Below are 17,264 nucleotides of genomic sequence, written 5' to 3'. Positions count from 1 at the left end.
TCTATAATGTCCCAATCAACTCAAAACACCTCCGCAATCACCGGACTTCAACACTATTGAGTATCTATAGTAGGAAATAAAAAACCATCTGAAGCATAAAAATTCAGAGGACAAAGCGGAACTGAAAACGACGATTACGGAAATCTGGGAGGCACTTCCGTCGATACTGTTCAGAAATCGTTCGACACGGCGCTTGCAGAAAGTGTTGGACGCCAAAGGGGGACCATACCAGATACTAGGGGATTGATTTTTGTTATCTGTTAACATTTCTGAACTAATTTAAATTTTTTTTTTAAGTAAAACTCAAACTGTACACTCAATTTTGCCACGTCTTTAATGAAGATTTTTTGTTTGTATATGAAGTATGAAGTAGAAATATGACAATTTTAATTTTTTTCTTATCACTACATGAGAGTAAAGTGGATCACTTTTACGATGAATATGAGTCGCATTTAATTATTTACTTTTTAACCCCGAAAAACTCAAAAATAACGAAGCCGCATGAGGTGTATACTTAATTTCGCGATAGACTGTATATATAAAAATGGAGTGATGTCTGTCTGCCTTTCTGTCTGTCTGATTCTTATGGACTTGGAAACTACTGAACCGATCGACATGAAAATTGGCATGTAGGGGTTTTTGGGGTCGGGGAAGGTTACATACAAATGCAACACAAATTTATGTATTACTCGAGAATTTATCTAGCAAACGAAACTAAATTGTGCATGTGAAGGTTTTAGGGTGCAATAAATGTTTTTATGGTGGTTAGATACACTTCCCCCTTCTGTTAGGGGTAGGGGGGTGTTTTGGGGGTTCGCTGCCATACAAAATGAAACACAAATTTCTACATTACTCTGTAATTAATCAAGCAAAAGGAATCAAATTAGGCATATGGAGGTTTTAGGGTGCAATAAATGTTTTACGGTGGTTAGATACACCTCCCCCTTCTCTAAGGGGGGGGGGGGGGGTGGTTTGCTGCCATACAAATGAAACACAAATTTCTACATTACTCGGTAATTAATCAAGCAAAAGGAATCAAATTTGGCATATGGAGGTTTTAGGGTGCAATAAATGTTTCTATGGTGGTTAGATGCTCCCTCTTCTTCTTCTCTTAAGGGGGGCTGCCATACAAATGAAAAACAAATTTCTGCATAACTCGAAAACTAATCAAGCAAATGGAGCCAAGTTTGGCATGTGAAGATTTTAGGGGGCACGAAACGTTTCTATGATGAATGGATACTCCTTCTTTTCTCTCAAAGGTGAGAAAAGGGGAGGGGTCTGTTATTCTATCATATTTTCTGTATCAAACATTTATTCCATGTAACGGAGAAACATGTTATTTGCAAGTGGTTGAAAAATCTTGAACGAGAATTGTGTCTGAAAATAATCTGATATTAGCCTCAGCGGCCATTGCATTTCAAGATTTCTTCATGTCTGTAGCATCTCGAACAGTGTTGCCACATGTACAGATTTATCTGGAAAGGTACAGATTTTTTAGTTTTTTTCGGTACAGATTCTGTACGGTACCGATTACAGATTTTTGTCCCAATGTACAGATGTACAGAAATCACTGTTGCAGAAGACACATATGTGCATGATAAGTGGACAAAAATTGGATGCATAAAAAGAATTGAATATCGCTCGCATTTTCCACGCTTTGATGCCTGGTTTTTAAAATTCTTACTATGTGTCATTGATAACCGTCGAACGAACCTTTTTTTATATTCGGGCGTTTAGTCGCTCTCCCCCTCTACGACTCGAATATCTCATTTTGTAACGTTTGGTGAAAAAAAATATATTGAGAAAAAAAAAGAATAAAAAAAATTCAAAATTCAAAACATGCCATAAAAGATGTGGAGTTCCCCATTGAGGGTGGTCTTTGAATTTCTGAATTCCGGAAAATGTCTGCTGTATTACAATGGGTATTACGGGCGAATTCTAATTACAGCCACTTGGCATACTCAGAGGTATGATCAAACCGAATTTGGAGCTCTTCGATTTTCGTTCGTGGAGCGGTCGGTTAACGGAACGTGCCTTGGTGATAACCTTGTTTCGGTAGTAATACAATAATTTGAAAAAAACAGCTTATAGTGTTCCGTTTGCGGTTACGTTTATTCAAGGAAAGCCTGTTCATCAGGCAGCTTATCTAGGGCCTTGCTGTGGGCCAATTCAGCCAAATACCGGGTGAGTCCAAATCCACGACGAGACGGACGGGAGTCAACCAGGAACGTCCGACCAATACTCGGTGCAACCGCAGTATCCCGCGGTGTACGCTACACACACTGCGCTCTTCAAGAAACCCACCGATCGCAGACTACCCGAAGGACAGCACGTCCCCGAGTCCTGGAACAAATCCGAATAACGACAAATTAAGGGTGAAACCCTGCGCGCAGGTACGATAGTATAAGTGACATGGCCATGATCACATGATAAAGTGAAAGCAAAGGGAAAGGGAGAGAAGAGAGATAGAATATTGTAGAAAGTGTGGAAAATGTAAAGAAAATAGAAAGAAGTCAAATAGTCGAAATAGGGTTTTTCTAGTTGGAGAATCTCGTTGATTAAATTTCCGTTTTACCGAAACAATCCCTTTTCCGTTCGGAAGCTGGAATTCGGTTTTGGTTCGCGGTTTTCGGTAAAAAATTATAAAGGTGCTGACCACTATGGTACATCCAGACACCGAAGTTTTCTGTAGTCCGAAGGCGGCAGTCCTGAAGGCCTGAACTATTCGGGACCGTTTGATAGAGGGGCTCTACCATAGCCGGGCATTTAAAGCGACGGGTGGTCTCTCTTCGGAGAGTGGCGCAAAAGCCACCTGGTTTTTAATCCCTCAACAAAAAAGGTTAGTCGTCGGTTACAATTTTATCCTACCTCGTCAAATTGTGCATTTTGAAGTGACTTCTCCCAAAACGAATTCGTTCCTCTTTCGCTCATGTACCACGTATGCATGTATCGTGGCTTGACATATACTACAGGTGAGCTAGATTGTTTTGTATCGTAGACGAAAATTGCTCACACGTATAAAATAGCGTAATATTGTGCTCAAACTGCACGCTATTTACAAATACTAACGCAAGTACCTTTATAGCGTACCTTATAACTGTCTAAGTTCGTTGGTTTGAGTTCACGGTGGGTAGACGATCAAACCGTCCATTAACGGGGTAACACTTTTTTCTGAATCAGAAATCATGTTTTCGTTTCACTCTATATGGACATAAAAATAAGATTGTGTACGCCGGTATGAAATTAGTGTCAGGGGGGATTGGAAGTGTGGATTGGAGTCAGTCGAATGAATAGGCAAATTTGTATTCATTAGTCGCATCAGTCAGAATAAGTATTGACTAGAATAATTCATCAGTCATCCTCGCTCTCAACTCTAGTCAATTCATTTTCTATTCGATTCACTTTCTGTTAACGGCGACTACCGAAGTAGTCCAAGTCGAAGCGAAGCTACTGAGAGAAGAGTCGGTCTTCATTTTCCACCTCCGAAGATTTCGGGCCCTGGATGTCACACCTCGTATATTCTTGTTTTTTTCATCTCCATATTGAAATATGATTTTTTCTAGGAAATGTAAGCAAAGTTTCCAGTTGATTGGATTTGGGTCATAGCAAGAACATGTTTGTCTTTTTGATGAACGGTGCTCTCCCCAAATGCCACTCATCTTGATTTCCATTCCGTTTTTCCTGATTCGAATTTACTGAGGAATGCAACTGCACTTTTGGGCATTACCGGCAAAAAATGAAATACAATGATAAAACTGCGAAGCATACGCTGTATCCACTTCAACGCAACTCGCTGTAATATATGGTGTGATCTGCCCGTTCTAAAATATCCATGCGTCCTTCCGTGTTCAACCCCCGCTTCGGCCCATCGGGATGCGCGTTTGTCTGGCGTGGAAAATTGCGACAGCAGCAGCAGCAGCTGCTGCAACAGTTACTTTCGTGCTCGAGAAAGCGATCGGCAAAACGACGACGATCGTCGACTCGGTTGGATCGTGCGATCGTGCTGGTTCTTAGTGATTTAGTGAATTGGATTCACCACTCAGAGAAGCTTCTGGTGAAATCGTGTACCTTTGTGCAGTAGAATTTCCACTCTCCGGTGTGTGCGGATTTTTCTTCTCCAAGAATTAGCGGCCCATAAAAGTGAGTGTGTGGAAAATATATGATCGAGCGTTATGTTGTGCTGAGTGATTGCATTCCAATCGTGCTTTTGTGTTCTTGGTGGTGAGAAAATCTGTGGCTAATTAGGATAAAAATCCTCCTCTCGTTTCGTTTCCACAGGGAACGACGGTACTTGGCCAACCGCTGAGAAGGGAAACCATTGGTCAGACTTTCATCCCTCGTTCCGTGTTCACGGATTACGTCCGAGGATTGGCGGAGAGCACTTTCAGGTAAGTGTACTGACCCACATATTTCCTGCTTGCAAAGTTCGATTGATTGAAGTTTTCCCTACCCAAATTGGTCTCTCGGAGTCGGTGAGACGGTTGCAACGGTGTGTGTGTGTGGAACGGAGATTTTCGCCACATTTGCCGGTCGTTTAAAAATAACTCCGTAGAGAATGGATGGAGACCTACCGTCCGTTGTATCGCGGTGTACGTTTGTGAGTATTGAATCAAATGCTGAGTGTCCCACGCAAGTGATGGTAGTGACGGGAACGACGGATGGGACAAGAAAATGAGATTTTCGTGAGATGGTTCTTCCTGTTGTGCGCGCCGCCGATACGTGTGGATGCTGTTTTCACAAATTGGGCAAGATTTCGGAGACTCGAAGCACTAAAAATAAACACGAAATAATTGTGATTGTGCGAAGGTGTTTTGTTGTGTTCTTTCTGCTTAGGGTGCGCGTGTGACGCATCACAAATAAGGTGCAATTGCAAAGGGAGAGGTCATTTGTTTCTCGAAGCGAATGTTTTTACAAAGCACTGTACAATAGGTAATCACAACTAATGATTCCTTCCAGCAATAATCTCGCGAAAATATTGTAGTTGCAGCGACATAAAGAGTCACAATATGAAAAGTCCCTTTCACGATCAGAAACATAATGATGAAGGTGAATAACGGTAACATAATTTTGAGAAGGATTATTTGTGAGAAATTTTGTTTGTATTGGTTAAAGTTTCTATTAGGACTTCACACTAATACACGGAATTTGTTGTTTCTTTCTATGTGAAATTAACAATGATCGTTGTTTGCGATTTCAAAAAGGTAAGGTACACCGGGGCAAGTTGAAACGATTTTTTCGAAGTTCAACTTGAAAGATATCTTAAAAAATTACTAAATCACTGAATTGAAATCTGCAGTATATACAAGGCATAACAGATGACTTTCGATAAAAAATAGAGATTCACACTGGATGCTTCGAAAAATATCAATTTTAAAAATGTTTAGTTTTCATATGCATTATGTCAAATTGTTCGTAGAGCGGGGTAAGTTGAAACGCGGAACTATCATGAGTTTAATGTGCGGGTTTGCTTCTAGAACTATCAGCATCTGATTTATAAAACACTAAATTGAAGGAATTACACATGTGAGATGTTAGACTGCTCCTACACACAAAATCGACACTACATACTAGGAATCAATTTACGAAACGATAACAACAAGAATACTTTTTTGGACTATTGATAATGTCGAATGAACTGGAGAAGTTTTAAATAAACCTTTTCGCTTTCGCTTTCGTTCAAAGAAGAACTGGATTTTATTTTGTGAAAACTAAATCCCTCGTGTTTTGCGTGATGTTTGACGATGGTAATCAAAACTGCTCTTTGGCATCGGTGTTTTTGGCTACTATGCAACGGTTTTCGATGGTTTAATTGTTTTTTTACTCTGCTGCAGCTTTACTGGCAGTAGCATGAGCTTTCTTCTTGTTGTTCACCTTCTTCACAGTAGTGACTGAGTTTTTCGGCAATGATAGCTGTTTTTTTTCTCCCCGGTAGCAGCGGCAGATTATTTACCAGCAGCATTGACATCGTTCCGGGTTCTTTTTGGCGGCTGTCTCTTCTCGATGCCCGTCGGGAATCGATGCTGACTCGATGACCACCAAACGAAAAAAAATGTGTGTGAGTATGTGTGTGTGGCGGCTGTCTTCAATGACCATCCTTTAATCCCCTTTAAACCTTTTTTCGATGGTGGCGCTTTCTTGATCGCCTTCTTAGCGGACCATTCTTCTCTCCGGTGGGCTCCTTATTGGCCTTAGGGGAAAGCTTGAACGAACACGATGCACCAGTGCCCTTCGTTTGGACAAACAGGCTCTTGGTGACACCGTTCATCCGTACTTTCTTGATGAACGAACTTAGCTTCACCACATTTATCTTGTAGCAGCGATCACATGCTACAATCACTGTACAACTATAACTGAGTGGAATTTCGAGCTGGCATTTGCTTATATACAGATTTTCGTGATTTCAATAGATTGCTTTCAAAGCAACTTTTGAGCTATTGAAACAAGTTTTTGAATCAATAAGTAACAAACATGAAACGCGCAGATATCTTTCGAATGAAGTGGTTATCATACCATTTCGTTCAACTGGGTGGACAGTATTAACACTCAAAATCTTGTTGTTCCGGCGTAACGCTCTCGTTTTCGCAACTTTGAACTTACACTTACTAGTAGTTACTTACTAGTATAGAAATGAAAGACGTGATCCTACGTCAAAATTGCGCGTATTATGAACTTCTATCAACTATTTTATTCTATCGAGTATGAATAAGGATAGTTTCATGATGTCTTTATTCTTCACCGTCAAGTTTTTGCCATGATTGCTCAATACCTTTTTTACTCTCTGATCTGAATCTTTTAGAACAAACTTGACCCCTTCGTATCATCCCCTTGCTGGAATTACAGTTCGCAGAGTTTGGTAAAAACATAATTGTGGCCTCATGGGATCAGATGAATGACAAAATGGGTGCTTTGTTATGTTGATTCACGTTCTATCAAAAATGCCTGGCCGGGTAAGGGAGTAAAAAGTGCCCCCAAACCTGTATGGCAAATATTGTATAGGATATTAAATAAGAAATTTTGGCGGTTTATTTGAACCCCTATGTGGTTTAACATAGGATCTACAGTGAAAAACGTACTTTTTCGTTTATTTCACGTCATCCTCAAAAGCTTCGAGATAAAAATTTCAAAAAAGTACTGAATGTGCATCTTACTATGGCGTATCAAGAAAAATTATCAAACAAAAATTTCATCAAAAATATTAGTACTAAAAAAAAATATTGAAATTTTGAAATTTTTTTTTGGGATTTAGAGATTCAGTACTACTCTAATTCATATTTAAATGTGTTTCTACGGCTTTTTTAGATATGTGTGATTTTTTTCTGATTTTTTTCAGTGTTGCGCGGTACAAAATATTTTTTTTATATTTCCAAAGAGTCTGGCTGGATAAGGGAGTGAAAAGTTCCCCAAACCAAATCACCAGCTGTATGGACAATATTGTATAGGGTACTAAATAAAACATTTTGGCAGTAGTACCACATATATGAGAGTCCTTATATGGTACACCATAGAATCTATGGTGAAAAAGGCACCTTTTCGTTTTTGGGATTGATTAGTAGAATGCAGATATTTATGAAAAATGCAAATCCAAGATGGCGGTCACTACAAAATGGCGGATTACATATTTTCTCAGAACCCCATCAATATGGGTATCAAACGAAAGGGCTTGACTAGTAGAACGCAGTCATTTATGAAAAATGCAAATCCAAGATGGCGGCTACTACAAAGTGGCGGATTACCTATTTTCTCAGAACCCCATCAATATGGGTATCAAATGAAAGGGCTTGACTAGTAGAACACAGTTATTTATGAAAAAAGCAAATCTAAGATGACGGCCACTACAAAATGGCGGATTACCTATTTTTTCAGAACACCATCAATATGGGTATCAAATGAAATGATTTGACTAATAGAATACAGTACATGTCGGGCTCGATTATATACAAACTCGATTATATGTGATTCGATTATATACAATTTTGGACTCGATTATATTCAGTTTGGATTTTTTTTTAATATTTCAAATATGGCTTATTTCATGAAGAAATGTAATCTTTCAACGTTAAGGTGAAGTTTAAGTGGGTATTACATGTACAGTGGGGTAAAAACCGTGATTTTTGAAGATTTTGCTTGAATTTTCACCAGGAATGCAGCCAAATTAAGAAAAATAGAAGTTGTGCGTCAAAGAACAAATTGTGGAGCGGTTAAAGAACTTCATTTTAATTGATAGAAACGATCTAGTTTAATATAAATTTTTAGGATAAAATCATAATAACAAATTAAAAATTATTAACTTTTAAGTGTTTTACTTCCAAAATGTTATTGAAATTCACTAATTTAGTTGTTCCACTACTATATCCTGTACTAAATTTTCTCATCTTTCAAATGAAAGTATCAGAATCGTCTTCCGTAGCGTACTTTTTAATGTAGAGCCAGTTTGAAGCAACAGAGTCCGAAATCAAAAAAAAGTTCTGTCATTGTTGAAATTCGAACAAAACAAATAAAGAAAAAAACTGTTTTGACTCGATTATCCGGAGTGAAAAAAATATCAATACTCCGGATAATCGAGTCCGACCTGTACTTCAATTTTTTATGAATTTTTTTTTGATAATTTTTCTTGATACACCGTAGTAAAGTGCAAATTCAGTATTTTTTTTTCAAATTTTTATCTCGAAGCTCTTGAGGATGGCGTGAAATAAACTAAAAAGTACGTTTTTCACTATAGATCCTATGTTAAACCACATAGGGGTTCAAATAAACCGCCAAAATTTCTTATTTAATATCCTATACAATACTTGCCATACAGGTTTGGGGGCACTTTTTACTCCCTTACCCGGCCAGGCCCTCTATGTGGGGTTTCTCAATTCCTTGTTTATTGTATATATAGAATTTAAACCTGCCTCTATTTGTGGGTTTTAAAATTTTGCGCTTGTGTGAGCTTTGTAAGCCCGAAGTTTCACACTCAAGCTGAAATTGCCAACATAGCCATTGCTATGTCGGCAAAAGTCATCGGATTATTTAGTGTATCGGAAGTCAAGGGCGACAGCTACTTGATATGATTTTTAATTCTATGTAGGAAGAATATATATTTGTACCTCCTTTTACAAAGCAATCTTTTTCTTTCACATTCTCAGAGGCACCCGATACAACTTACTCCAGCACAACTGCAACACCTTCAGCGAGGACCTCTGTCAGTTCCTGTGCGGTGTTGGAATCCCAAAGTACATTCTCGATCTGCCCCAGGACATTTTGTCGACACCGTTGGGCCAAAGCTTGGCACCGTTGATTGCCAGCCTCGGCTCGGGAGGAGATCCCACGGCAAGTTTTCAGCACGAGGCGGATTTTGTGGGAGGCGCAGGGAACCAACGGGAACCTAGTCCGGGGTACGAACAGCTCAACAGTCAAATCGAGCAGGCGCGTCGCGAATCGCAGGAGTTGAACGACCGGCGGAACAAGATCCGCGATAAGATCGACAAGAAGAACAAGAAGAAAGAGAAAAAGTCCAAGAAGGATCGTAACTCGACTGACAGTGACCAAAACTCGGCCGGAATGTCTGAGGGTGAGGCAGAAGCGATGAATGGCGTCAATGGGGTCAACGGATCGATTCCGCCCGAGATGCTGCCATCGGAGAAAGTGCTGAAGGAGGAAGAAGCCGAGCGATTGGCTGAGGAAGAGCGCAAAAAGAACCGAGAACAACCTATCATATTCAAAGAAGTGGATGTGAGTAGAGTGTCTGTTTTATTTTAAGCGTTCGATAATCAATAATGTATTTTCTTCAGCCGAAATTAGAGTTGGAATGTTTGGTGAATCTAGTCGACGGAAAACTATCCGAAGAGGAACAGGTAGCCGTTGATGAGCTGCACCAATATTTGCTACTCGGCGAAGGAGCATGGGCTTTGGGCGATGGCTTTCTTGTGTTCGTTGGACGCATGTTTCGTGACGGTTCACTTTCCACGGAAGTTCGCGTTCATCTGCTTCGTGCCCTAGCTAATGCCGCCCTGAAAGATGATATTATTCTGCTGCTACACCAAGATAGACGAGAACACGTACTGATGAACTTCGCTCAAGACATTGATAGACATCCACCGGAGGAGCAGCAAGCGATGGCTCTTTTTGTAAGTTACAACTTTTGATTCTTTTTTCATTGATTATGGTGTAACCTTTAAAACATCTTCCAGATGTGTAATTTGTTTGAGAATGACAACGCTTCCGAGTGGTTGTTGTACATCTCTGAGTGGTCATATAACAATCAAACGACGTCGAATATCCGCGCCACCACAAAGGTAGCCGTCCACTGTTTACTAGCTGCCTGTCCTCGGCTCAAAGACATCGGCACAGCGCTTGTTCACAATCTAGCTTGTAAGGAAGTGAAGACAGTAGTGTTCGATGATGTCGCTGTTGAGATTTCGATGGCCCTGCTGCAGTTCTTCAACCTGGAACCGACAGAGGAACATCTCTTCCGGACAATGAAGGCGCTGGCTAAGTTTGTGCAGGTACTTGAAGTCTTAACACAGCTCATCATAGATCTAGTGATGATGGGTTCTGTTTTTTCGCATCCTAGGTTTCACCAGATGTCCCCCAATTCATCCAGATGATTGGTCCCCACCCGAAGACTTTGCGTGGCAAAAGCGAACGGATCAACGAACTGATTGATCAAATTTCCAAGAAAGTTAGATAATTATTAGTCAATAGAAGAAGGTAACATTTTTTTATAACTGACTAACACCTATATTTTCACACGTTATGTACAAAACAAAGCTACGTTTGGAACATTGTAACCAAAAATATCCAGGTTTGTCCGACTCTTTTTTTTTAAGAATCATTTGCATTTTCATTGCAATTACCTAGAAACTATCACTAGATACCTAACGGTGGTCAAATTGACAACTCTATCTTATTAGTCTCGTTGCGGCACTCCAATCACCACTCTTGAGTGTGTGGGAGGAAATTGTTTCGCCTTCGAGAAAGAGGAAAATCTGACGCAATTCGTTGTAGAAATAAATTACATTCTTATGAAAATTTTGTATTGAATGATATTCGGAACTGCGAAAGAAAATTCTCTCCTTGATCGCTCGTATTACACTTGAGAAATGAAATAACACCACTTCTTCTAGCCAATGAATGGTAGGTGTCCGAAGGATCCAGTGACAATATACAACGGTGCTGGTTGGAAAATCTGGTCTTCCCGATCACCTTTTGACCCGCTTCAACGTCAAACAATTTTCGCCTTGGATGGTGACAAAACAAAACACAGTAAAGATTTCATGGGAGCCTCAAGTGCGCTCTCGTGTGCGTAGATTCCGAGAAATCAGGGCAAAAGCAAATGAAAAAAAGAGTGGGTAATGCATCGAAATTCGGACGCTTAAGCGCTTACGAATATAACTTCAACTACTAAAAAATATTGACATATCATAGCATGAAAAATTATTGTTCCTATAGAAATAGAAGGAAGGAAGGAAGGTATTGTATTATAGAGACTTTAAACTTTTGCAGTTCATTCGTCTCTAGCCTTGAGAAAGGCCGTTTGAAAACTCTACTCTATTCTACTCCAGCGCTACCACCTCCGCCCTCTTGCCTTGAGAAGGGCACTCGATCCCTCGCCGTCCAGCCCGTCCAGCAACGATGTTGTCCAGTCGGTGTCCACACAAAGAATGGCTGAAAAAGGAGAAATAGAAGCCCTTCGTCTATATTATTAATCACAGAATTCCACAAAATCATGTTATATTTGTTCAAAATTTGAAATTCCTGCCATTGTGTCGTGATTTTAAATCCGGACACTTGCTTTTAAATCCGGACACGAGTTTTCTTTACAATTCTCCGAGAGAAATTATTTATTAATTATTGTAGAACTTTGTAACGGGTGCGTCATAAGTAGCGGGACTATATGGAAACACGTTTGGTACGAAAGATTTTTTTTATTAATTGATTTATTTATTGTATTTTTAGAAGATGACCACTACAAATCCAATTTACTAAATCCAAAATGGCGGCCACTAGAAAATCATGAAATACGCAGTTTTATAATGACTGCAGAGATAAAGGTGTGTTCCAAATTTCAGATCAATCAGTCAACAGGAAGGGGGTTAAATTTCCAATCATGTGGGACAGCGCTACAGAAAAAGTAACAAAGTTACCCACGTTCATACAAACGGGTCATATAATCGACCCCGTCCTGTATACCGAAGAGTTCTGCAGTTCGCGGATCGAAATTCTTTGCTCAACACTCCATACTCCATACTAAGGCTTCACACCCTTATGCAACACCTTTAATGAGAAATTTAATCATCAACTTTTGACCGTCCAGATTTATAATCATTTTCTGAATGTGCTTTTTATTCCGGACATGAGTTTTCACATTGATTTTTGATTTTTTACATTGTTTTGTTAACAGCTAGGTACTATGTTTGACACTTGATGCCTAGGACAAAATATGTGAACGGAAGAATTATCAAACGATCATTTTATTTTACATTTCACACTGCAGTTTGCATCTCTCAAGCGTACGTACTTCTAGAATTTGGTTGAAACTTGATAATTCATTCGCCTCTAGTGTCTGCACGATTTTCCCATGTTCCTAGGTTTAGAAGATCGTGCCAGAGAACCATAGTCTGCACAAAGGCAAGCGTGTACAAAAGTACTCGCAGTTTGCATTTATTTGCAAAGCCAATTTTCCTAACACAGAATCGTTATCGTTAACACAGAATCGTTCTAACACAGAATGTTAGGGAAACACATTTCAGTCGGAACAAAAATGTCCCCGAGTTGCATGAATTTGCAATGCCAATTTCCACAGACACCTTGGTTCTGAAATCTGTGGTGGAAAAAAAGACAGGTGGGTAATGTCGGGGACATAACCGGAGTGACGTCTATACAAAGGGGACAGCTTTTGTTGAATATATATTTTTTATATATTGTTTTATTTTCTTCTCCTACGTGAATACCTACCCATCTACTTGAAAAATGGATTAGTTTACTGTTTACTCTTTATGAACATGTTGATGGTTCTGAAAAGAACCTTTGGTGTTGTGTTTTTGTTATCACTCGATATCCCCATCTTGTTCGGTTAAAACTTCCTGTTTAGCTATTGCGTTTGCCACTCGCCACAGCCTTCACAGTTGGAAAATTTCTTCCTATCCAGCTTGTGATATGTTGTTCAGTAAATTACATTTGATGCGACGTGCCGGAGAAACACTCAGTGTCGCATTGGAGGCGATTTTAACCTGTAATTGAACATTTGCGATGACAGTGGTGCTCCCTTGGCCGAGTGGTTAGCGTCATAACTAACATGCCGGGTGTTCGACTTCGATTCCCGTTCTGGTCGGGGGAATTTTTCGTCAAAGAAATTTCCTCAGACTTGCACTGTGATCACGCGTATTCTAGAGCTTGCCACTCAGAATGCATTCAAGGCGTGTTATTTGGCATAGAAATCTCAACTAAGTACTAATAAAAATGACGCAAGTAATACTACGTTGAGACGGCGAAGTTCCTCTAGGAACGTTAGTGCCATTGAAGAAGAAGAAGAAGATGACAGTGGTACAGTGTCGACTTTCAATGTGGGGTCATAATTTGGATCTTTATGTTTACAAAAATGTCCATCTAAATATGTCGCATTACATGTCCGTCCAATTAGCTAAATGTCGAACTAATTGTAAATTACTGTACTTTCAATCTGGAAACAATTTGAGAATTGGTGAAAATTGAATACTCAGGAAAGTCCCCAACTATCAATAAGCTCAGAACAACTGCCAAATTCACATACTCATCAGATCCTGGCAAACAAATTATGGAAAAATCAATTTGTGTTTTATTATTATTTTGGATATTATTTTAGAATGCATTGAACTGTATTTCGCAAACTCTTTTTTGAAAGGTTTAATGGCCCTGATAAGCGCCTTGTTTTACGGAATGGTTCCAATTTAGAAAACTTAGTACTCGTGGTTTTGAAAAACCATTTCGAACGCCCTCGATGCCGCCTTGTTCTGGATTTGCCACCAACGCAGTTTGTACAAAGAACAAACTTTTTTCTTCTGCTACCAGCTGCCGTTTTGCGATTGCGTTTGCCACTCGTCACTCGCTACAACTGCCTGTTGTTGTCTTGATGTCCACCGAACCGAATATGGTCTGTTCTGAATGCGGGTTTTCTTATCGTCGCGAGCAGCTTCGGCGGCCGAAAATATATAACGCCGGCTAGGTGAACTGATGCACTGGTACTAACGCGCTCGGCCTAGCTACCCTTGCGGGGAACTCCAGACTAACACGGTTCGAGCGGGATTTTGCCTTTCCCTTCACTTTTCCTCCTTTGCCATATCCAACCATGGCTGCTTGTGTTGGTTTGTTGATGTGATGTGATGCGAAACGATGTGGTGTACGGTTTGGATGAGAATGATCGTTACGGAAGGAAGGAAGGTATTGTATTATAGAGACTTTAAACTTTTGCAGTTCATTCGTCTCTAGCCTTGAGAAAGGCCCTTTGAAAACTCTACTCTACTCTACTCCAGCGCTACCACCTCCGCCCTCTTGCCTTGAGAAAGGCACTCGATCCCTCGCCGTCCAGCTCGTCCAGCAACGATGTTGTCCAGTCGGTGTCCACACAAAGAATGATCGTTACGGCAGCGGAGCGGGGATTTTTAAGCTGACTGGCTGGCTCGAAAATTACGCATGTGTGAGACTGCGACCAATGTTTCGTTCATATTTTTTCTTTTTCCTTTCCAATCGTGCTTCATTGTATTTCGCTGCTGCTCTGGTTGACCGTTTTGGTCGGTACGATTTGAGGAGCACAAAATGGACCAATCAAAAATGGGCACATAGTGCATTTGGACAATGCTTGATATTTTACAATTATTCAATTATTTATCTCAAGAAAAATGAAATGTTATTCGTTATGATAGATGCGTAGATATATTTCCTATCAATTGATGCAAAAACCTTTGCGATCTATTGAGAAATGCTCGAGTTATAAGCGTTCCGAATCTTGCATTTTTTCCTACTTGTTCAGTGCCTAGATTTTCATTTCACCCCCTATATCTTCCGGTTAGACGTAGTCCTACGTCAAAACACATTTCAATCGGAACAAAAATACCCCCGACCTGCATGAATGTTCAATGCCAATTTCCCCAGACACCCTGGTTCTGAAGTCCGTGGTAGGAAAACACATTCAATGGGAACAAAAATACCCCTGACTTGCATGAGTTCGCAATGCCAATTTCCCCACGCTCCATAGATTTGAAGTCTATGTTAGGGAAACACATTTCAATCGGGACAAAAATGCCCCCGACCTGCATGAATTTGCAATGCCAATTTCCCTACGCTCCACAGTGGTCTCTGAGAAAATTTAGGCGGCCAAATCTCCAAAAATGATGTTGCATTAAAACAAAAAAAGTCCTACAGTCCCTTATTCTAGAATGTTCAAAGCATCTAGGATCACGTGTTTCTCATTCCGCGCGCGCATTATTGCTCTGGCAACGCGATAAGATACCAGTTTCGCATGCTCGCCGGTGCTACTATTTCGCGTGTGTTTTTCTATCATGTGTTTTGGTGACGTTATTGAACTTTTTTTTGGCTCATTATATTTCTTGAAGCATTTTTAACGGAGAATTTGTATTTGTTGTCAGTTTCGAAATTCGGTTGGTTGAAGTGATCGACATATCAAATTTAAGGCCATCACTTGGTCTTTCTTGAAAAAATACTAAAAATACTGCAGAAAATTCGAAATCTGTTCTCGTTATTATTGATTGTATTCGTTTTTTATTGTTTTCATAGTCTCGGCCCAAGGGTGCTATATTTTTTTCATATTTTTTCCGAAAAGCTGAGGATTTTTCACATAAAATATGTCGAAACCAGAGAGGCTTTTTTTTTCGTTTTTGAGTTATGATTTTTCAAAGTTAACCGATGATTCGAAAAATAATTTTTTTTCTTGGTTTTTTCGTGAAACCGAGTGAAGCGACGCTAATTCCTCCATATATGTATGTAGAGATGCTTGGAGAATACCTCGCCAAACCATTCTTCATATTTCATTGAAGCACACTTGTGCTTTGTCGTTAAGTTCCAAAAGTGCATCACCCTTGTTGAAAATCGAACACTTCTCTAATTACATTTTTGTTCAACTTATGTTGTTACCGAGTCTACATTTTTTTTTACTGACATCAATTTTGTTATTTTTGTGCGAGTGAAACAAATCTCAAGTTTCCACTCGGTTCGTGGCAGTTCAATACACACGGGACATTTTTTGATTACTCGGCGCATAATTATTCATCGGCAGATATAGCAGGGTAACTTCAAGCGCCTCCCCAGAAATTCAAAGGTAGAAGAGTTAGCTTGTAGAATTAATTTCGGAAAAATAAAACAGTCGAGAGTTGCACGCTAACAGGATTGGTCGAGTTTTAGTTGTATGAAAGAAAACCAAGACCGTTCAGGCAACGCTATACGAGTTGAAAAATGAACTCTGCGTATCCGAAAACATACATTTTGATAAAAAAAACACGCCCCCTTGCCTCTCCTTCCCTTTTTTTGGTTTTTTTTGGTGAAACAGAGTTGAAAAATGAACTCAGCGTATCCGATAACCCCAGTTCACCAAAAATTGGGTTTTTAGCTAAATAATCTGAGTTTTGGTCGCCTAAATTTTCTCAGGGACCGCACAGTGGTTCCTGAGAAAATTGAGGTCCCTCCATGAATTTGAAGTCTGTGTTAGGGAAACACATTTCAGTCGGAACAAAAATGCCACCGACCTGCATGAATTTGCAATGCCAATTTCCACAGACACCTTGGTTCTGAAATCTGTGGTGGGAAAACACATTTCAGACGGAACAAAAATACCCCCAACTTGCATGAATTTTCAATGCCGATTTCCTCCAGGCACCTTGGTTTTGAAATCTCTGTTAGGGAACACATTTCGATGAGAACAAAAGCCCCCCCCACTTTCATGAATTTTCAATGCCAATTTCCAAAGACAACTTGGTTCTAATCTGTGGTGGGAAAACACATTTCAGTCGGAACAAAAATGCCCCCGACCTGCACGAATTTGCAATGGCAAGTTGCACAGACACCTTGGTTCTGAAATCTGTGGTGGGAAAACACATTTCAATCGGAGCAAAAATACCCCCAACTTGCATGAATTTCCAATGCCGATTTCCTCCAGGCACCTTGGTTTTGAAATCTCTGTTAGGGAACACATTTCGGTGAGAACAAAAGTCCCCCTACTTTCATGAATTTGCAATGCAAATTTCCACAGAATCGTGAATCGGACCAATCAAATCGAGACTGTTAGGGCGTTT

At 39.9% G+C, this 17,264-nt stretch overlaps 1 protein-coding gene across 3 annotated transcripts in view; it reads left to right on the top strand.

The window, feature by feature from the left end:
• LOC129763316 (uncharacterized) overlaps positions 1-11,013 on the top strand; it is a 39,235-nt gene extending 28,222 nt beyond the window's left edge. For all 3 annotated transcript variants that reach the window (XM_055762254.1, XM_055762256.1, XM_055762255.1), the window contains 5 exons: positions 4,279-4,388; positions 9,129-9,714; positions 9,774-10,109; positions 10,173-10,487; positions 10,556-11,013. In XM_055762254.1, coding sequence (XP_055618229.1) covers positions 4,279-4,388; positions 9,129-9,714; positions 9,774-10,109; positions 10,173-10,487; positions 10,556-10,672 — 1,464 coding nt within the window. In that variant the 3' untranslated portion in view covers positions 10,673-11,013. The remainder of the gene's footprint in view (positions 1-4,278; positions 4,389-9,128; positions 9,715-9,773; positions 10,110-10,172; positions 10,488-10,555) is intronic.
• Positions 11,014-17,264: the final 6,251 nt, after the last annotated feature.

This window comes from Toxorhynchites rutilus, chromosome 1 (assembly GCF_029784135.1).
Source record: "Toxorhynchites rutilus septentrionalis strain SRP chromosome 1, ASM2978413v1, whole genome shotgun sequence".
Taxonomy (NCBI): Eukaryota; Metazoa; Arthropoda; class Insecta; order Diptera; family Culicidae; genus Toxorhynchites; species Toxorhynchites rutilus.
The sequence above is the reverse complement of the archived record's forward strand: the minus strand, read 5'-3'. Positions and strand labels throughout refer to the sequence as shown.